This window comes from Ursus americanus, chromosome 7 (genome assembly GCF_024610735.1).
Source record: "Ursus americanus isolate L20-20 chromosome 7, mUrsAme1.1.p, whole genome shotgun sequence".
Lineage (NCBI taxonomy): Eukaryota > Metazoa > Chordata > Mammalia > Carnivora > Ursidae > Ursus > Ursus americanus.
In genome coordinates, this window is record NC_142133.1 from 36796997 (window position 1) to 36818587 (window position 21591).

The 21591-nt window shown below is 47.8% G+C and overlaps 1 protein-coding gene across 21 annotated transcripts in view; it reads left to right on the forward strand.

Moving 5' to 3' along the window:
* The window catches only part of DYSF (dysferlin), a 204453-nt gene that overhangs the window by 136925 nt on the left and 45937 nt on the right, over positions 1–21591 (forward strand). For 8 of the 21 annotated variants that reach the window (XM_087863524.1, XM_087863528.1, XM_087863532.1 and 5 more), the window contains 4 exons: positions 4601–4702; positions 4813–4974; positions 6038–6203; positions 6678–6754. In XM_087863524.1, coding sequence (XP_087719650.1) covers positions 4601–4702; positions 4813–4974; positions 6038–6203; positions 6678–6754 — 507 coding nt within the window. Of the gene's footprint in view, positions 1–1959; positions 2002–4600; positions 4703–4812; positions 4975–6037; positions 6204–6677; positions 6755–12855; positions 12919–21591 lie in introns of all 21 variants that reach the window. The other 13 variants (XM_087863520.1, XM_087863526.1, XM_087863530.1 and 10 more) reach the window with 3 other exon arrangements.

The following is a 21591-nucleotide window of genomic DNA, read 5'->3' on the forward strand; positions in this document are numbered from 1 at the left end:
TGTCAGAGACTAGTCAGGACCTTGGGAAACGGGGCCACAGGGTCACTTAGATGTCAAAGAAGCCGGAGAATAGAGCGATAAGAAGTTCTGGAGGGGTTGGGAGATTTTCTGGAAGATGGAGAGCTTCAACGAGGCCCTGAGAGATGTGTTAGATTCCAGAAGGTGTATGAGAAGACCATTCGGACAGAGGGAGCGATAAGCAGGCACGGGGGCGGGGGGGGGGGAGGTTGGTGAGGGCCTGCGGGCAGGCTGGCACAGACAGGAGCACTGGGGAGGGGGGGAGGAGGCGCTGGAGTCGGTTCTTCATTCAGCTGTCCTCCCACCTATTCATCCTGTCGCCATCCCTCCCTCCCCTCAATTACCCAGTCATCATCCCGTAGTTATTGGACAGGGATTTCAGCTCTGGCCCCTGGGTGCAGAGATGCTGGTTTAACACACGCAGATGGCACAGGGTGGCATGTCTTTCCGTGGGAGTGAGTCTACTTGCTGCGGAAGCCATGGGGGTGCTTAGCTTAAGCTCGAGACACCAGGGGAGATTTAAATGGAGATCTGAGGTCTGAGTAGGAGGTAGCCAGATGAAGTGGGCTGCAGATTTCAGACAGAGGAACCAGCCACTCCAAGCCTCAAAGGTAAGGAGAGTGTGCTGCCTCCTGCCACCTGCTAGTGTTCAGAAGGTCCAGTGTTGAGCATGTGCGGGGAGGTGGCTCATCACTGTCTGGGACCCCGGAAGGGAAGGTTAACTAGTGAGAGGCAAGACCAGAGAAGTCAGAAGGAACTAGAAGGTGAGGGGCTTTGGAGGCCATGTTAAGGAGTTTGGACTTCATCCTGAATGGCTGGGGAACGTTTGATAGGTTTTAAACAGAATGACATTCTAGAAAGATCCCCCTGGCAGCATGCATTGGCTCTTGGGAAGCGATTTGCAAAACCAGATGCAAGGAGACCACTTAGGGGGATGCTGGTGAGTCCAGGTGAGAGAGGGTGAGGGTGCGAACTGAAGGAAGGAGACAGGTGGATGGGCATGCGAGAAGTTTAGGAGACAGAATCATGAAGACCAGGCGGTCCATTGGACACAGGGATGAGGGGGAAGAGAGCCAAGGGGGCATGGGGCTTTTTGGCTTGATCGTCGAGGTGGATGGTGGGGCTGGTTTCTGAGATGACATTGGGGAGAGCAGGTTTTGAGGGGAAAGTTAGAGAATCTGTTTTGGGACCAGTTTAGTGTTAGAGGCCAGTAGGGAACATGGGTGATCTGAGCAGTAAGAGGTTGGCAATGTGGGTCTGGAGCTTAGGGGAGATGCCTGGAGGCAGAAAGCCCAGGAGAGGGCTGGGCAGAGGAGGAGACTCAGCCAGCAGAAGGTGGAGAGGGGGAAGGGGCAGCGGAGAGGAAGCAGAGAGATGGTTTCAGGAAGGAGGCTGAGGTCAGTTGGCACAATGATGCTGTTGAGGGAGTGGGAGGGATGTGAGCCTGCCAGTGTCTTTTGGGCTGAGCTGCAAGCGGGTTGTTGTTGACTTTGGACAGAGAAGTTTCTGGGGCAGGGGTGCTGGGGGCAGAGCTGAGTGCATTGGGCAGAGGGCCTCGTGGAAGCGAAGGAGAGGCGGTGGAAAGATGCAGACCTTTTCAGGGAGAGAAGGGAGGGGGAGGGAGGCTGGTGAAAGACACAGAGAGCAGGGCAGGGATGGATCCGAGAGACCATCTTTAAATGGGGGATGGGGGACTGTGGTGGCGGTTTGCAGGCTGGGTGGGGGTGGGGGGGGTGGGCTGAAGAGGCAGGGATCCCGGTGACAAATGGTGGGGAGCAAAGATGTGCCTGGGTCCCTGGGGACAGTGAGGTGGACAGAGATGTCTTTGAGATGAGAATGGTGGCCTCACGCCGTGCCAAGGAAGCTGCCGGCGGACACACGTCTAACCACTGTCTCTGCTTGTTTCCTCCTTCTACTTCCGCTGGGCCTGGCATTCCACAGCTGTGTGCACCTGCCTTCTTCCTCCAGGGCCTCCTCCAAACGGTACTGGAGCCTCGCCTTCTCGAGGTTCTTGTTCCCTGTCCTCCACATAAACAGGTTCCTGAAAATGGGGAGTCTGGTCCTCAGCCTGTAGAGAGGAACGTCGTCACCATGGAGCTCAACAGAGCCGGGAGGAAAGACAGAACGTGGAAATGAGGGAGAAACAGGAATCAAAGGGACACTGCCCAGAGTTTGGGGGTCTGGAGAGAAATGTTCTGGGTGGGGGAATGTAGTAATGAGTTTTCCTGGTGATTCGGGAGAACAGCATAAACATGTGAGAAAGATTTGATCTTTCTGCTTCCCTGATCCCTTCTCTTTGTTCCTCTTGGTCTTGGGTTTTTGGCCCTGGGCCCCCCCACTTTGGGCTGAGCATCAGCCTTAAGCAGGCCACGAACAGGCCATGAACGGGCCTTCAGGCAAAACCCTTCTTTTAAAGAGCCCTGCCTCTGCCCTCCAGGCCACTGCTTACGTGAACTGTGACGCACACAGTGCCCCCTGGAGTTGTGCTCTGGGGCAGCTCGGCACATCGCCCCTCCTCCTGACAGCATCTGTCTCCCAGCCAGTCTGAAAATATAGGTACTTCCTCTCTCACGTCACCTGCATTGAAGGTCTGGAGGAAGATTAGGAATTCCTTTGCTTGGTGCCCGCAGGACATAGGGGTAGATAATTACAAAGCCAGCGTTGTTCTGAGAGATGCTTCTGGTGGCCCGGTTCTCCTCAAGTGACCCTGGAGAGCAACAACACTGATGGTAACAACAATGGTACTGACAACAGTCGGGTCACCCTTCCAGTTGCTGCAGTTCACTCAGCAGCTCCTGGGTGCCAGACACTCTGTTTGTTCTCTCACTGAACTGTTGGAGCAGGCTCGTGAGGGTATTGTTATCCTGGATCTTCCGAGGAGGGTAATGAGTCACAGACGTTGAGTAATTTGCCCAAGGTCAAACAGCTAGAAAGCGGCAGGGCTGGAACCAGAACTGAGGTCTGTCTGATTCTAGAAATGAGCTTCTTACCGCTGCAGGTCAGGGAAGTGTCGTGTCATCAGTGTGTCACTGGGCAGGAGTGACAGCTGGGGTTGGTTGTGAAGTGATTCATGGATGCAGGAGGAAGCCAATGTGTGTCAGTGCTCCAGCTGCTCCCACCATCTACGTCAGAGCGTTTGTACATGGATGCACCATCCTTTGAGAAGGAGCCCCAAGCTAGTCACTTGGAGAATTAATCCATGGATTCCATTGTTTGTTAAATGAGATTACAGAAGGCAAGCTCTGTAAAGTATCCAGCGTAGCCCTTTTATTTATAGTGAACATTTCATGAGGGTCAGGGCCTTCTTGCATGGACGTGTGGGTTGTGCACTGCACAAGGACTCCGTGTCTAAGGGGAGGCAATTTCCAGTGCAGACATCATATATTTGTATTTATTATAACAATTTCCCAGTAGGTGGCAGTAAAGTGTCTTGTTCTAATAAACTAGTAAAATATAACGATTTTCTGACGTGGAAGTAAAGAGTCTTCAGGAAGGGATATCTTTCTTTAATTGCCACAAAGGTGCCACGTGGGCTAGTAGAGCTGTTGTGGGTTCACATGAACCAGGCATTCTCTTGAGTGTGAGTGTTAACTTCTTCAAGCCTCACACTAATCTTTAGATGGTGGCAACTTTCAATGACCATTTTATAGATGAAAAAACTGAGCCACAGAGAGGAAATAACTTAGCTAACGGAGCAGCTGGGGGAGTGGAGCGTGTGTTTCTAACCATCGTGAGACTTGGTAGTTGCTCGATCCACAGCGGTACCTGCCTGCTTTGCCCCAGCTGCTTCCCTGCGTATTTCTTCGTGATCGCTGGGGATTCTTGCCCCAGTCTTTGTGGCAAACCCTCAGTAGGCAGAGTTGACAGATGCTGCTCTCGTCTTTGGTCTGTGGTGGTAATGGAGTCTCCCCAGCAGCTACCTTTAGTGCCTGCGGACGACGGGCACCTATATCCTCTTCTCCTGTTTGTAAATTTTCTTTCTGCCTCACAGAGAGCAGGTATTCTGTCTTCATGGTGGACAGATGTGAGAAGTGGGGGGTTGGGGCTGGCAGGTGTCTGGGCGTGGTGTGGGGGATGGAGACAGGACACCAGGGGGGATGGTAGGTCGGGAGGGTCTGAGCCTAGAGTCGGGAGAACCGGGCTAGGGGGAGGGTACCTGGTCCTCTCTGGGACCAAGCGGGGCTGGAGTGGGTGTGCTAGGATGCAAGTGGACAGTGTGTGTGTGTGTGTGTGTGTGTGTGTGTGTGTGTGTGTGTGTGTGAGATGGGGAGACCCTGAGCAGCTCACTGGTGCCTCAGAGCCTGCGTTATGGAGGAGGGGTGACCTGGGGTTCATGTGAAACAAGGTGACCTGAGTCCTGGGCCAAGGTGCTCGAATGGTGATGCTGGGAAAGATGGTGCCTGGCAGAAACTGACTTCGTTTTCTTGTTTTTGCCTGCTTGCCCACTTGTGGCCTTTGCCTCTCTGTTTCTGTCTCTCCACACATGTCCCTCTTTCTGTCCTGACTGTCCTTCCCCTTTTTCATCTCTCTGCCTTGGTCTTCCTGCCACCGCTGTCTCCGTCCTGCCTGACACCCCCTGCAGTCAGAGGACACAGACCTGCCCTACCCACCGCCTCAGAGGGAGGCCAACATCTACATGGTTCCCCAGAACATCAAGCCGGTTCTCCAGCGCACTGCCATAGAGGTGAGTCTGGCTCTGGGGTGGGGAGGCAGCCTGGCCCCTTCTGTTCCTGGCCCTGGCTTTGCCTGGGGCCTGGGGCCTTTCCAGCTGCTCGCCTCACTCTGTGTCCCCAGATCCTGGCATGGGGCCTACGGAACATGAAGAGTTACCAGCTGGCCAGTATCTCCTCCCCCAGCCTCGTGGTGGAGTGCGGGGGCCAGACGGTGCAGTCCTGTGTCATCAAGAACCTCCGGAAGAACCCCAACTTCGACATCTGCACCCTCTTCATGGAAGTGGTAAGCCTGACCTCCTTGCCGACTCCTTCCAGAGTCCCGGTGCCTAGAATGTCCTCAGGGCTCCGAGCAGCTCGGGTGTCTGCTCAGACTCCCTGTGGGGTGCTGGCTAGGTCATGGCATCTTTCCCACCTCATTTCCTCCGTGGAAATGGGGAAGCGGCGCTCACCCTCTCATCACTGGAAGAGTTGAAGCCTGTGAGCAGCACAGATGGGGTCAGCTTGCTCCTTCCTACCCAGACACTGAGGCATAGAAGTCCCAAGGACCCACCCTTCCCTACCAGGGCAGTTCTCAGCCTTCTGGAGCTCTCCTCAGGGGCCCGCCAAGGCTCTGACCTTCCGCCAAACCTTCCCTGACTGGGTCCTCCTCCAGCCTCGCTGTGGGCTCACCCCCACGGCCCGCAGGCCCCCAGCCCTCCGCAGCTTCCCGGGCTGCCTGGGCCTAGTGGCCGGAGTAAGGCAAGTCTGAGGAAAGGAAAATGGTTTGCAAGATGAAAGCACTATAGAAATTCCAGGCCCAGTGGCTGTCAACAGGAGCCTCCTTTTGGCTGAGCCAAAGCCGCCACCGAAGGAGAGCATATAAATTATTTCAAGTTGTGTTCAAAGTGCTTTTGGGGCTGGGGTTGGGAGGAGAAGAATCTGGGTCTGTAAGCCAACTCTTGAGTATCCACTTGGGGGGGACTGTCTGCAAGAAATGTTGAGTCCTGGGCCAACTTCTCCCTTCTTCCCCTCCCCGACCAGTGAGGGTTCAGGGAAAGTAGACTTGTTTTAGCTTCAGGCTGAGCTGGATGTGTTTGGAAGGTAAGGCTGTGGGGGAGAAGTCAGCCTCTGCATACGGCATGCAAGGGGCAGACTGAAAAGCTGTGTGGCTTCTCTTGCCCTGGCTAGCTCCTGGGTTCGGCCAACCACCACTTTGGATTTATGGCTCTTGGGGGTTAGGTGTGGGTTTATAGTCATTCTCCACTCCTTGAACTTGTTCTGTGAAGGAGAGCCCCCCACCCCCCGCCCCGAAGCCTCCAGAGATGGGTTCAGGCCACCGCCTAGAGCTTCCCTCCCATTCTGTCCAGATGCTGCCCAGGGAGGAGCTCTACTGTCCCCCCATCGTGATCAAGGTCATTGATAACCGCCAGTTTGGCCGCCGGCCTGTGGTGGGCCAGTGTACCGTACGCTCCCTGGAGAGCTTCATGTGTGACCTGTACTCCGAGGAGAGTCCGTCCCCACAGGGCGGCCCAGGTAGGGCATGGGGCTGTTGAGGGAGACGCCAGGGCAGAGGGGCTGGGGCAGGTGGGGCTTCCCAGGTGAGCCCTCCTCTTACCAGGACCTGAGCGAGAAGTGGTTTCTGCTTAGCTGACCAGGACCGGGAGGGTGGGAATCTTGCCTTCCTCGGGGTATCACTGAGCTCAGGGTTACTGAGAGGCCAGGGCTGCGGTGGGAGGATGTGGGAGAATAGTTGAGGGAGAGAGAAAGGAAGGGATTCCATGGGATGAGGAGGGAGAGAGAGAACCGGGGAGACAGGGAATGTGAGAAAAAGATGGGAGAGACAGAGATGGGAGAGGGAAGAATTGGGTGGGAAGAGAAGGACACAGGTTGAGAAGTGTGGAAGGCTGAGGCCCTCTTGTGTCAGTATCCCTGCTGAGTCTTATGGCTGGAGAGGGATGAGCTCCTGAGGGAGGCGCTCTCGGGCCCGGATACCGTTCTTCCCTACAGATGATGTGAGTTTACTCAGTCCTGGGGAAGACGTGCTCATTGACATCGATGACAAGGAGCCCCTCATCCCCATACAGGTAAGATGAGCACCGGGTTCCTGGGGAGAGACACCGGCTCCGTGGGCCTTGGCTGCCCCTCCCCCTTCCTCCTACCCTGGGGGCTGGACACTGTGTAGGTGGAGGAACCCAGATGGGAGCTTTCAGTCTGGTCAGGAGCGGGGTGGAGGGGTTGGGGGAAGGTTGTGTGCGGTCTCCTGAGCAAAAACCACTCATTTTCCCCAAAGCCTGTGAAAAAAATGGGCCCTCTGCCTAGAGGGCCATGTTGAGGGCTCTCCCTGATAATTACTCAGGAAATCATGGTGGGGGCAGCAAAGAGAGAGAAGGAAGACAGGGGAGAGAGTGACCAGGCAGTGTTGAGGTGCTCCAGCCCCGTTGCCTTACCCCAGCCAGAACCCTGCTTAAGGCTAGATTCATCTATAGGCCCATGCGTGAGGGCACCTTGGAAGCAGCTGAAAAGGAGGGGGTCTGTGTCCAAGCCAATAGTCCCTCTTGCCCCATTCCCTCCACCTCCAGGAAAAGAAAGGGTGAGGGGCAGGAGGGAGATCTTATTCCAAGGGAATCCAAGCCTGTGGATAGGAAAGAGGCATCCCTTTGCGATGCACTCGGCAACCAAGGGCCAGCTACTGACCCAGAGTCCAATGCCGAGCTGCCGGCCAGGAGGTCTGCGGCATCTCTTACGGAGCAGGGAGCACGCTCCCTGCCCTTGGGCCCTGGGCTGCTCTAGTTCCTGTAGGGCCAAGGTCACCCAGTCCTTCCCTTGGTGGAGATGGCCTCACAGCAAGCACCAGCCTTGACCTGCTGTCTGTTCCAGGGGTTCTGCCCTCCTCCCGGCTTTGCATGATGCTGGTCACGGGTCACACCCCTGGCACCTGGGGCTCCCAGAGCTTCCCCGCTGCCCGGAGGCAGAACCTCCAGCCTGTGTAGACTATACATGTGTCCTTAGGTTCTTGGCCTGTTTATTGACCCAGGGACGGCATCCCGCTTCAGGAGGTTCTGTTTTCTTTAAACCACCAAACAAATATCGGCCTCAGGAGCAAGAGAATGTGCTGGGGTGCTGAGTTGGGCTCAGGACCTCAGAGCTGCCCTGGCGATGTGTTTACAGGACTCCCCTCTAGCGTTTAGGGTTGATTTCTGCTTCTCTTCCGCCTGTGCACCTTTCACCTTTGTGCCGCTTCCAAGGGAGCATCTCTGGTATGAGCCTAGCTGCTGCTGAGACAAGAGGTCTCGCTCTATAGTTTCTCTGATGCTAAGGGTCCTCAGAAGTCCCACACTCTCCGTCTCTCTTACCTCTGTGACTCTCTGGGGTTCTGCCCACCATCCTTGCTTCTGGGGACACCTTCTGGTCTATTCCTGATCATTCTTTAAGACTCAACTTAGGTGTGGTCACTTCTGTCCAGGATGTGTCCCTGGCTCTCTCCCTTCCGCAAGTCCTGTCTCTGCAAATGTCAGCACCTTCCCCGGACCAGGCTCAGGGAAGTCAAGGGGTGCAATCCTTTTGTGTCCTCAATGCCCAGCACAGGACTGGTTTAAAGGAGGTGCTCAGTGAAGTCTAGCTGGATGGGTGGATGGACAGATGGATGGATGGGTGGGTGGATGGATGGATGGATGGATGGATGGATAGATAGATGACCTGCCTATTCTCCATGTGGGTCTGAAGAGGAGCTTCACTAGACTGGGAAAAACCAAGTAGAAATTCTGGATGGTCCTACCAGGATTTAGCTGTGTTCAATACTAGTGCCTTCTGGCCTGGGTAGGTGTTTGTAGCTGAATTAGGCAGATAATTAGCCCCAAACTCCAGGCTTCCCAATCCTGGCTCCTGTTTCCCGCCCCCTCAGTGGGCTGTCTGGGTCTGTGCGGGGAAGTGCAGGGCTTGCCCAGCAGGATTTCCGTTCTGTGTGTGCTGCCCTCAAAATGTCTACAGACTCAGATGGTGGAGGGGGGACTATTTTGAGTCCTGCTGGCTACAGGCACAGCCAGAGGCAGACGGGTAGGAGGCCCAGTCTGGACACCCTCCCGGCGTTGACATGAGTGAACCGGGGCTGCGGTCTGAGCCAGCGCAGGGTCTGTGCTCTTCGTGGGAGTCCATGGCCACTCTGGCTAGAGCTGCTGGCCAGGCAAAGGGTGAGGAGCTGGGATCTGGGCTCCTGGAGGTGTGGCCACATGTGAAGGGGCTGGGCTCTCAGGGCCTCAGAGGGGGGCCAGGAGAAGGAGGAAGTGAGATTTGTCTGCTCTGATGGAGGAGGCTTGGACCCTGGCCTCACTGAGCTTCCTGTCTGATGGAGGAGACAGAGCCCTCCTCTCAAGGAACCCTAGGCCAGCAGGGAGACCAGTGCCGGTCTCCAGCAAGCCCTGGCCTGGTGGCATCTGATGGGGGACTTGGGAAAAACCAATTCTGCATTGTGTTTTTCTCTGAGATCCAGTGATCGTATTTGGTTGGACAGGAAATCTTTTGCTCCCTCTGGCTCTCCTGCACACCGCTCGGCACTTGGGAGGACCAGCCATTCTGAGGCAGATCAAGGAGGCAATAGGCACCAGTTCCAAATGGTTTGCTAGATAATTCTGGCTGGGCTCATATCCCTTCTCCCCTCCCCCGGCTAAAATAGAAGTCCCTGCCCTCTGGGGACTGGAGGGATGAGAAGTCTGGCAGAATCTGGATTGTGCCTGGCTCGTGTCTGTCCACCCCGTGTTTCTCAGCAGCCTGTTTCCTGCTCATGGTGATGTGGCCCCCCTGCTGAGCTCACTGGGTCCTGGCTGCGGACCGGCTGAGGACTCCTCCCCAGCCTCAAATGCTCTTGCCAGATCCGGCTTCGGTCTTCGTCCCCTGTCTCCTTCTTCAGTGGTACTTCCTCTCTGCTGAGGAGCCTCCGTGCCATTACTGGCTCAGTTCCTGGGAGGAGTCTGCCACCCATTAGAAATGTCATCTCAGACTCTTTGCTGATGCTGTCGTTGGGCTGACCCAGCAGAGAGTTTTTCAGGTTCCTAGAAATGTTTGGTTTCTGTCAGAAGGAGCCAATTCTAGAGATGGTCCGAAATGTATGTATAAGCGGGTCTGTCCACTCGGCCTTGTTGGGCTTCTAGGGAGGCAGCCGTGTCGGAGCGAGGAGGGCCCCGTGGGGTGGGTGCTGGCCTCTTGCACTCTTCTCTGGGGACAAGGGTCCGCAGGAGATAGGCTCACGTGAATTAACTCCACGGTTCCTTCCTGGTCTGTGCAGCTCTCCTTTGTGTAGATTTTAGACCTGTAGCCTGGGGGTGGGGTAGTGTGTATGCGTGCACGCGAGTGTGTGTGAGGGGTGGGGCAGCTGGGGGCAGGTGTGTGTGCAAGGTGTGTCTAGACTTGGTAGGTGGTGTTGAGGAGTCATGGCCTTGACTTTGACCATTCTGAGGGCAGGCCTGGGTATGTCCTCAAAGAGGGAGCACAGACCTTATTTCATTCCTTTTAATGCTCTGATTTTAAAAAGGATATATTAATTTTTCTCTGGCTATAAATACATATTAATTACACGATATTTTGAAACTGTAGGATAATTGTGAACAAATAGACATCCCCTCCAACCAAGGACACAATCAGAATGAACTGCTACCAACATAGCCTTCTCCATCCTTTCCTTTCCCCTGAGCTTCTCTCTCTGTCGCTGACTCTGAATCAGACTCTGTTTCTCTCTTTAAAACATAGTTGGGGTCTCTGTTTACTAATCTGCTTTTTCATTGAGCTGGTTCTTGGTGTTCTGATTTGAAGCGGTGGAGAGAAAGAGCGTGCAAGACACACACAGAGCACCCCCCCCCATCTCCTACTGAGGGTCTGGAAGCTCAGAGTAGAGGCGGTGCCCCTGCCCACCCCGCCCATCCCGCACCATGCAGGCGCTGAGATGCCCCTGGAGTTACCTGGTCACGGGTGACTCTTACCTATCATTCTGCAAGCCCACCCTGGGTAGGGGGGCTCCCCTGTAAGTCTCCAGAGAAGGAGAATTTCTGGGTCTGGGGGTGGGGACCATGTGCATGGTGAAGAGGGATAAAGAGAATGCCTTGAAATTTTCACCCCGGTTGGGAGATGAGAGGTGAGTAGCTAATCTCATGTGAGATGGTCTGGCAGCTGGGCACAGAGATCAGGGACTCTCTCGGCCCCTGTGGGTCAGCAGGGGCTAAGTGATCAGGAACGCTTCTGCGGGTGGCTGGCCTCAGAGGCCGGTGGGGTTAGAATAGCAGAGGGGAGAGGGCTTTCCTGGTGGGCAAAGGAATGGGAGCACGGGCTCGGCAGTGGGACTCCGTGTACGAGTGTGTGTGCATGCACGTGTGTTTGTGTGTGTGTGTGTGTGTGTGAGGCGGGCAGGTACTGGAGGAAATGCAGGCTGGCGTGGAGAGGGCATCAGAAGGTGGGAAGACCCGCTCCCCGCGCTGTGGGCTGGGGTGCTGAGGCCAGCCACTCCCCGGCTCCCGGCTGGGGCTCATTTTGAGCCTGCTGGTCCACTTATAGTCTCTGGGACGCCGTGAAGGTGGCAACGTGCTCCCAGAACTGGAGCGGCAAATTATGCCCGAGTCCCAAAGGGGAACGTGTAATTTCGGAAGCGGGACCAGATCTTTGGAGCTCTATGTTTAGCTTTATTTTTTCTCCCTTTTGCTCTGGTGAACTGCCGGTTTCCCTCTCACCTTTCTAAAAACAAACTGTATTAAAAATAACAAGAAGGCTTCTGTGAGGTTCAGAATGAGAGCGGGAGGGGCAGAGGCGGCCGGGGGGTTGTGTGGAGTTCACCCAGTCTCTGCCAGGGGTCACACCACACCCACCAACACATGTGGCCAGCCCCCCGGCACCATCCAGCGGCCTGGCCTGCTGCCCACTGGCCATTGCCCGTGCTTCTGGCTCTGAGCAGCCGTAAGGCTGGTTTAGGGGAGGCTTGGATCCCCTCAGTGATTCCCCCTTCACAGGGCAGGGATGGGTCTTTGGGTTCCAAGACTTCCCTCTGGGTCCCAGCAGACTTCCTCCTGCCCTTCCTGAGCCCTTTCTGACCCCCACGTGAGTGAGCCTCCCAGGTTCTTCCTGCCAGAGAGAGGACAGCCACCTGGGGCTCAGCGTCCCGTGGAGTCTCCTGGAGCCCCCTGCTCAGGGTTCAAGGCAGAGAGGGTCTAACTCTGGGAGTCTGCATCCTGGCTGGTCTCCTCAGCCCTCCAGCCTTATTTGCCTGCGGCCTAGTGCCTTCCTTCCTGAGCCAAGCCATTTGCTTTCTCGACTGTGCCTCCTTTTATTCCTCTACTCCTTGCACTTGTTATCTCCTCTGCCTGGAATGCACCTGCTGGCTCTGCCACCTAGACTGGCACTCACTCACCCAGAGCCCCATCACCTTCTCTGGGACCATGATAGTGATCTCTGAAAAAGTCACCTGTCTCCAGTCCGGACTCCTGAGGCTCTATGGACTACGCAGCCCAGGGATTCACCCTATAAAGTACTGAGTCACGGGACCAGAAGACTGCAGGCAAGGATCTGATGCCAGAAAGGCTGCAGGAGGTTTTCTCTAGGATAGCAAAGGCGTGTTGGACTATAACACTCTTAAAGCCCCCCTTTTACAGCCTTTGGGGAAGCTGTAAGATGCCCTGGTTCTTATCTTTGAAACTAGACTTAGGAACCGTGCCCAAGCAGGGATTGGTGTGGTCCAGCTCTTAGAAGAAACCGCCAGGGATGATGGGGAGCTTGGAGGACGTCTGAGATCGGGAGGTTTGGGCAGGGAGAGTATGTGAGAATGGCATTGCGTGAGCAGTGCCAAGGGCAGTGAGAACGTGGGCAAGAGAGGGGCATTGGCTGAGCCCCTAACACGGGCCTCAGCTGTGCTAGCTGTGTATGGCCTTTAGCTCCATACTCACTGTTGCCTTGGGAGCTGGGCTTTGTACCCATTCTCTGGATGGGGATGCTGGCTCAGAGAGGTCAGGGGACTTGACCAAGGTCACACAGCTAGCTGATAGAACAGTGGGGCCAGGATTTGGACCCAGTCTTATCTAACTCCGAAACACATGCTCCTCCCGTAACTTCTGCAGCCTCCCCTGGTTGGAGCGCTGTCCTTCCTCAGGGCTGCCCAGTCTTCCCCGAAGTGGTTTCTCTAAACCTGTTGCTAACCAGCGTGTTTAATTTGTAGCTTGCAGATGGTCTGTTGGGCTCTGCCCCCACTAACATGGCATCCTCTCCATCCAGTCTTCATGTATGTATTGTTTACTATTTGTGGGCTCTTTGATTTCCCTGAGGGGCTGGGGGTGGGGGTAGGGACTGAAGGCAGGAAACAGAGGAAGGAGAGTGGGAGGGTAAGAAAGGAAGTACATTTGACCCTTGAACATGGGGGTTAGGGGCGCTAGCCCCCACATGGTAGAAAAGTCACAGATAACTTTTGACTCCTCAAAACCTTGACTACTACTAGCTTACGGTTGACTAGAAGCCTTTCTGATAACATAAATAGCCAATAAACACACATTTTGTATGTTGCATGTATTACGTACTGTATTCTTACAATAAGGTAAGCTAGAGAAAAGAAAATGCTGTTAGGAAAATCATCAGGAAGAGAAAATACATTTACAGCAGTGTATTGTATTTATTGGAAAACTCTGTGTATTAGTAGACCTATGCTGTTCAAACCCACGTTGTTCGGGATCAACTATATTTTCTGAGATCCAGCAGAGAACAGTGACCTGTCCTGTGTCGTGGAGGAGGGGTGGGGGGGAAGCTAGGGGGAGATTCTCAGAAACAGACAGCGCTGAGTTATCTCTTAGTGCATCTGGCGGGTTTTACCTTAATCCTGGGATTTACCTTAGTCCTGTTTACTGGCATGAGGACCAGAGGGCTGGTTGGGGTTGCACGGGCCAGTGGAAACAGGGAAGTCTCTAGATTAGATCTGGACTGCTGGGACATGGGGCACAAGAAGCTTCTGTGGGCAATGGCAGGGTGATTTTCTCTACTCCTCCCAGAGGCATGAAAAGTATGTGTGACTGAGGAACCTTGGTTGTCTTGAGCAGATTCTGAGATGGTTTGCTGGGCCCATGGTGTGCAACTGGGCTGCTTTCCTTGGTGTCATCTTAGTGGGTCCCTCAGGGAAGATGACTTGGTGTTTAGCCTTTGCCATGTCCTTGTGAAGTCCCACACCGAGAGCCAGAGCAGCCCCTGAGCTGCTGGGTGGCCACAAGTGATAGGACCCGCCAACAGTTAAATTCTGTTCATGGTGCCAGGGAGGCATTGCTGTATTGGCGTCTTACGGATTTCTAGGAAGAGGCAATATATATTTTTAATTTTTTTCTGCTTTATCCCTGGTAGAAAATATAGAAAACACAACACAGGGTAAAGCAGAAAGTGAAAACCACCTAGATTCCTACCAGTTGGAGATAAGCACAGTTAATATTTTGATGTGCTTACATTTTTGGATATCTTTTATGCATGTGTACATCCTTTTGTGAAAAAACAAAATTGGAATCATGTACTTTTTTATGATCTGCATTTTCTTTCATTTACAAGTATATTGTGGGTGTTTCCCCGTATCTTTATATTCTTTAAAAAACATGGCTGCCATGTCATTCCATTATATGGACACCCGTAAGGTTTTAACTACTCTCCTATCATTGGACATTCAATGATATTAATTTCCACTAGTGTCTTTTATTTTGTTTCTTGGAAGAGTTATTTTTGTTTACTCTAGATAGGTCCAGCCCATTTCATGTTTAGTCCTAGGCATTTTTATAGCCTTTGTTGCTATCTACATGGATTATCTTTTTTTTTTTTTTTTGGTGATTTGGTCTAATTGCTTATCGTTAGAGTATAGGTAAACAATATCCTGTGTATTTACTTTGAAACAGACTCTATAGTAAGCTCCTTCATTAGTTCTGAGAGCTGTTCATTGATTCTGTTGGGGTTTCCAGGTAGGTAAGATGGCTTTATTCAAACTGTAATACATATGTCACTATTTTTCGAATAATTATGCCTTATTCCTTTTTCCAGAATAACATTTGATAATTGAGCTGCTAGTGAGCAAACATGTTGAGTTACTGATTCTAATGAGAAGCTTCTACCATTTTTCCATTAATTGTGATAATGATTGGTGGTTTCAGATAGATAGTCTTGATTTTGTCAAGGTTGTATCCTTTATTATTAGTTTATTAATAGCTTAAAAATGAGGTATAGGAGTTTAATTTTATCCACTGCCATTTGGCATTTATCAAGGCGATTATTTTGTTTTCTATTGTGCTGTTAACATAATGTATAATTGTCTTGCAATCCTGGGGGTAAACCCAAATCGGTCAATTGGTCATGGTATTACGATTTACTATAATTGAAGTCCTCTTATCCAGTGCAATCAAGACAGGTAGTTGGTTGGCTAATTGAAAACATTGATCGAATGGGGACTGATTAAAAGCCATGCATACACACCATAAACATTTTATTTCTAACCCTGTCTACGTATCTTCCTATGCCAATCCCTTGATGTTGCCACGGCCTCTTTAAATCTGGATCTGCTCTCAGAGTGTCACGTCGTCCTTCTGGTATAAGCCACAGCCAAAATGCATTATCTACGATTTTTCCTTTAGGCTTGTTAAAGTTTGATGAATAGTGAATTCACCTATTGAATCACTGTGTTGTGATTCACCTGAAACTAATATTATGCTGTATGTTCATTAACTGGAATTTGAATAAAAACTTAAAAATCTCATTCTTAATTTTCATCAGTTAAAAAAATCATTAAATCCATTTTCTAGATAAGATGCCCTTTCTTTTTAAATTCAATTTGTATGTATTTTTGTAATATTGACTTGTTGATCTCATTACCATGTTGGTACAACTGGCGTAAATGGGTTTGGGAACCAGCACGGTGACTGTCGTAAGCTTGCCACTCCTCTATGGGAACTCTAGTGGCATACCAGCTTCCGGCGGGCTCTGTGCCCTAGATTGTTGGCGGAGAGAATGGACAGTGTCTTGATCCTGGTGAAGGGCAAGTTTGTGAGAACTTCCAGTCTAGATCACGAGTTAGAGTTGCTCTCACTTCTTTAGGATTTTTCTATCTCTATTAATAAGTATCACTTTTCAGTTGTCTGTTAGGTTTTGATATCAGAATTATAATAGTTTCATAAAATTTTTTTTGAGGTGTTTTCTCATTTTCTGTGCTCCTGAGCAGTTTCTATGGTGTGAGAATGACTGTTTCTCAGAGGTTTGAAACTACACTAAAGCCACTCTGACTCTGAAATACACACATTGGAAATTGCACGATATAAACAGTTAATAGAAAAAAACCATTTAATAGTCTGGCTTTATGTATAAAATATGTAGTAATATGAATCCACCTGAATTTGAAAAATGATTCACAATCATGTAACTTAAAGGGTGGTGGTGGCCAAGTGAATTGTATTTATGGGCTAGCTGATAAATAGGATGCTTACCGTTTTTTCTTGAATATGGTGCTATGTGGGACGCCTGCGTGGTTCAGTCTGTTAAGCGTCAGACTCTTGATTTAGACTCAGGTCATGATCTCAGGGTCCTGAGATTAAGCCCCTTGTCGGGCTCCATGCTCAGCAGAAGTCTGCTTGAAATTCTCTCTCCTTCTCCCTCTGCCCCTCTCCCCACTCCTGCACACGCTCTCGCTCTCTCTCAAATAAATAAATAAATCTTAAAAACAAAAGAAAACGGTGTTATGTTATATGAGTTTTGAATTTTAGATTTTCAGGAATGCATATCTTGTATAATTGTATGAGACACATCTACCCTGTACTTTTGTGTGTGAAAAGTGGACCCAGGACCTATTTTGGAAGGGGATTTTTTGATCACTCTCTACTTCTGTCAATTTGATAGCCTAGATGTTCCCAGATACTGCTTATTACATTAGTTTGAATTTGTATATATTACTACAATAAAAGAAAACATTTCTGTGTTGTCCTGTTTTCATCCTCATTCCTAATTTTGTGATTTACGTTATCTTTTTTATTTTTATGGTTGTTTTTCATTCAAAGAACCAGCTCTTCAAACTTTCTGTTATTAGGTTACTTTCCTTAATTTCTAGTCATTTTTAAGTCCTCTTCCTCTGAAACTGCTGTTACATATATTTCGGGTCTCTTAGGCTATCATTTCATTTCTCTCTCTTTCTCTCTCTCTGCCCCCCCCCCCCCCCATCTCTGCATTGTTCAAAGCCTGGGTGGCTCAGTGTTAATTAAACGTCTGCCTCTGGCTCAGGTCATGATCCTGGCGTTCTGGGATCGAACCCCACATCGGGCTCCCTGCTCAGCGGGAAGCCTGCTTCTCCCTCTCCCACTCCCCCTGCTTGTGTTCCCTCTCTCGCTGCCTCTCTGTCAAATGAATAAATAAAATCTTAAATAAAATAAAATAAAATAAAATTTTTCTAAAGGGGATATTAATCTACATTTTTTCCTCAAAATTCTAAAATTCTAAAATCTTGCCCTTTCATACTTAAGTCCTTTTCCCATCTGGAATTGATTTGTGTTGTATGCAAAGTGAGAGATAGAGATTAGATTTCTTTTTATTTTTTCCCCATGTAGATAACCAGTGAATTTGTATCATCACAGAATGACCTATCCTATCCTTTCTTGATCTATAAGGACGATTGTGTCATATATCAGGTTTCCATGTAAGTGTGGGTTGGTTTGTGGCTCTCTATTCTGTTCCATTGGTCTTTCCCTGTACTAATGCTCTACTGTCTAATTTACTAGAGCTTTAGAATAAGCCTTCATATCTGGGAAAGGAAATATTCTAACTTGTTCATCTTTAGAAGTGTCATTGCTGTCCTTGTCCTGTGCTTTTCCATCTCAATTTTAGAATTAGCTTGTCAACTTCTTTAGAAAAACTGTTGTGATTTGTGATTGAGTGAATTTCTGGATCAATTTTGGGGAGAACATTTTCTAATATTGTCTTTTAAACACGGACATGATAAAATCTCTCCATTTATTTAGGTATTCTTTAATGTTTTTCAATATACTTATATAATTTTCTCCAAAAAAGTCTGATACAACTTTTAATAGATTTAGTTCTAATTATTTTGTGCTGCATTGTTTTTTTTTTAACTTGGATTTTTAAAGGTATCTTTTCTAATTATTTATTGCTTGTATGTAAATGAAATTTATTCTCATATACTGATATTATCTTCAGAAACTTTGCTAAACTCTCTTATTAATTCCACGATGATTTTCTGGGTTTTTCTGTGTAGTCTATCACATAATTTGCGATTAATCACAGTTGTGATTTTTCTGTGTACTTCTAATTTCTTTTTCTTTTTTTTTATATCCTTTTCTTGTTGCACTGCCTAGGACTTTTGGTTCAATGTTCTATGTAACTGATAATAGAGTATTCTTATCTGCTCTAATTTAAAAGTGAATATTTTTATGTTATACCACTGGTCCATTGGGTGAATGATCACTAGTTAGCTAAGAGTTTTTATCATGAATAATATGAAATTTTATTGAATGTTTTTTATGTATCTATTGAGGAGATCATATAATTTGTTTAATCTGTTAATGTGGTAAATTACATTATGAGATTTTTTAAAAAAGATTTTATTCATTTGACAGAGAGAGAGACAGAGAGAGAGCATGAGCAGGGGAGAGAGGCAGAGGCAGAGGGAGAAGCAGACTCCCTGCTGAGCTGGGAGTCCGACAATGTGGGGCTCAATTCCAGAACCCTGTGAGCTGAAAGCAGAGGCTTAACCATCTGAGCCACCCAGGCACCCCAAGAGATTTTTTTTTAAAATGCTAAAGCAACTTTGCATTTCTGAAACACTCTATCCTTGGCATGATACATTATTGTTATTATTTTCTTTCTACATTGCTAGATTCAGTTGCAAATTTTTAGTTTAGGATTTTTTTTGCATCAATTACTGTGAGTGGTAATGGCTTGAAGTTTGTTTTTCTGAGACTGTTTTTTTCTGGGTTTTGATATTTAGAAAATACTAATCTTATAAAATGACTTGGGGGCATATATACTCTTTTTTAAATCTCCGAATGAATGAAAAAAAGATTGACATTGTCTGTTGCCTGAATGGTAGATTCATTTCTAAAACTGTCTAGACTTAGTATTTTTCTTGGGGATATTTTAAACGCTGATACAATTTGAAAAAATGTTTATAGGACCTTTGAGGTTTTCTTTTTCTATGTGAGTCACTTTTGGTGATTTATATTTTATAGGAATTTATCCATTTCTTCCTAAAAATTATTGACGTAGCATTTCTCACAATAACCTCTTACTTTTTCAATTTTATTCTTCATTTAAGTTCCTTTTAATTCCTAAGGTTATATTTTATTATTTTTGCCAGAATTTGTCAGATTTTTTTGTCTTTCCAAAGAACCAGTTTTTACCTCTGTTGATATTTTATTGTTTCCTTGTTTTCTAGTTTATTAATTTCTTTATCATTTCCTTCCTTCTGTTATTTGGGAGGATTATTTTATTTTTAACCTCTTAAGGGCTATGCTTAGTTCATCAATTTTCAAACTTTCTTCTTTTCTCATATAAACATTTAAGGCTAAAAAATTCCCTCTAAGTACTGCTTTATGCATCCCACAGGTTTTGATGACTGGTTTTTGTTGTTGTTGTTGTTTTCCAGTTCTGAATATTTACTGATTTTTGCTCTATTTCTTTTTGATACCTGAATTGCTTAAAAATAGGTTTTGGAAGTTCCTAGCTTATGTTTTTTTTTTTTCTTTTTTTTAAAGATTTTATTTATTTATTTATTTGACACAGAGAGAGAGACAGCCAGCGAGAGAGGGAACACAAGCAGGGGGAGTGGCAGAGGAAGAAGCAGGCTCATAGCGGAGGAGCCTGATGTGGGGCTCGATCCCAGAACGCTGGGATTACGCCCTGAGCCGAAGGCAGAGGCTTAACCACTGCGCTACCCAGGCGCCCCCCCAGCTTATGTTTTAAGTTATCTTTTTGCTACTGGTTTCAGCTTAACTGTGCTATGGTTCAGAGAATGGGGTCTGTAAGTTACGGTCTTATCACCTGCTTTACGATCTATTATAAGACACATCTTTTTTTTTTTTTTTTTAAAGATTTTATTTATTTATTTGACAGAGATAGAGACAGCCAGCGAGAGAGGGAACACAAGCAGGGGGAGTGGGAGAGGAAGAAGCAGGCTCATAGCAGAGGAGCCTGATGTGGGGCTCGATCCCATAATGCCGGGATCACGCCCTGAGCCGAAGGCAGACGCTTAACCGCTGTGCCACCCAGGCGCCCCTATATGACACATCTTTGCACCCGTCCTGTGTTTGCTTGGAAAGAATGTCTACTCTCCAAATGTATTTACATGTAACATGTCCATTTAGATCAGACTTGTTAATTGTGTTATTTAAATCTATTTTTATTCTGATTTTTGTATGTGTCGTTCATTAATTTCTGAGAGGGGTGTATTAGAACATCCTGCTTTGATTGAATATTTGTCATTTTCTCCTTATGACTCTGCCTATTTTTCCTTTACATATTTGATGCTGTGTTATTAGCCACAAATACTTTTAGAATTCTCATATCTTCCTAGAAAATGGAATCCTTTAATGATATGTAGTGAACCTCTGCCCTGTTGCCTTTTAAAGTATCTGCTAATGAGACTTTTGTCTGCTTCGTCTCATGTTAATATAGCTACACCAGCTTCCTTTTGGCCAGTATTTTCCTAGTATACCTTTTTCTGTTGTTTTACTTTCAACTTTCCTGTGACTTTGTTTTAGGTGTCTCTTTGGTGAACAGCAAATAGATAGATTCTGTTTTTTCTTTTATGTGTTCTGGCAATATTATTTTCTTAAGTAGAGAGTTGACGAGTCCAGTTATTAACTGTGTTTACTATTATATTTGGATTTATTTCTTCCATCTTATTTTTTGTTTTTATTCATCCTGCCCTTTTTCCCCCTTATTTTTTTCTTTTTCAGATTGAAAGATTACCTTCCCCTCCCCATTCCTTCTTCCCTTTTCAGTTTCAAAACTATACATTGTTTCTATTCCTTTAGTGATTAGCATAGAAAGTTTATAGTGCATATTCAACTTAGCAAGTCTAAGTTTAATGAATATTTATAGCCTCCTCCAGAACATTACAAGGAATTTAGAATGCTTTAATTCCAATCCCATACCAATTTACAAACTTCTGTTCGATATTTTAGTTTTACCTTTATAAATAAGTGCCATTTAAAAAGCAGTATCATGGGGCGCCTGGGTGGCACAGCGGTTAAGCGTCTGCCTTCGGCTCAGGGCGTGATCCCGGCGTTACGGGAGCGAGCCCCACATCAGGCTCCTCCACTAGGAGCCTGCTTCTTTCTCTCCCACTCCCCCTGCTTGTGTTCCCTCTCTCGCTGGCTGTCTCTATCTCTGTTGAATAAATAAATAAATAAAATCTAAAAAAAAAAAATAAAAACAATAAAAAGCAGTATCATTTTTTAAAGTAGTCCATTTTCTGTTAGCTATACCCACATTTACTATTTTGTTTTGTATGTCAGTCTTCTTCCTCCTGGGTCATTTTTTTTCTTCCTGAAGTAGAGCTTATAGAAATTCCTATAATTAGAATTGATTCATTGTAAACTTTCTCACTTTTAAATTATTGCTTGAAAATATTTTTATTTCACCCTTATTTTGGAAATACTAGTTTTACTGACACTTATCTTCTATCAGCACTTTGAAGGGACTATTTTACTATCTCCTGGCTTCCATTGTGCTGTTATCTTCCTAAATCTGAGATCTGTTTTCTTTTTTTTCTTTTCTTCTTCTTTTAATTAGTTCTGGGTAGTTCTCAATCACTATCTCTTTAAACATTACATATTCCCCATTCTATCATTTCCTTCTGGAACTCTGATTAGATCTATGATGGACCTTTTCTGTTCTCCATGTTAGTTCAACTTTCTTTCATATTACTTGTTTCTTTGTG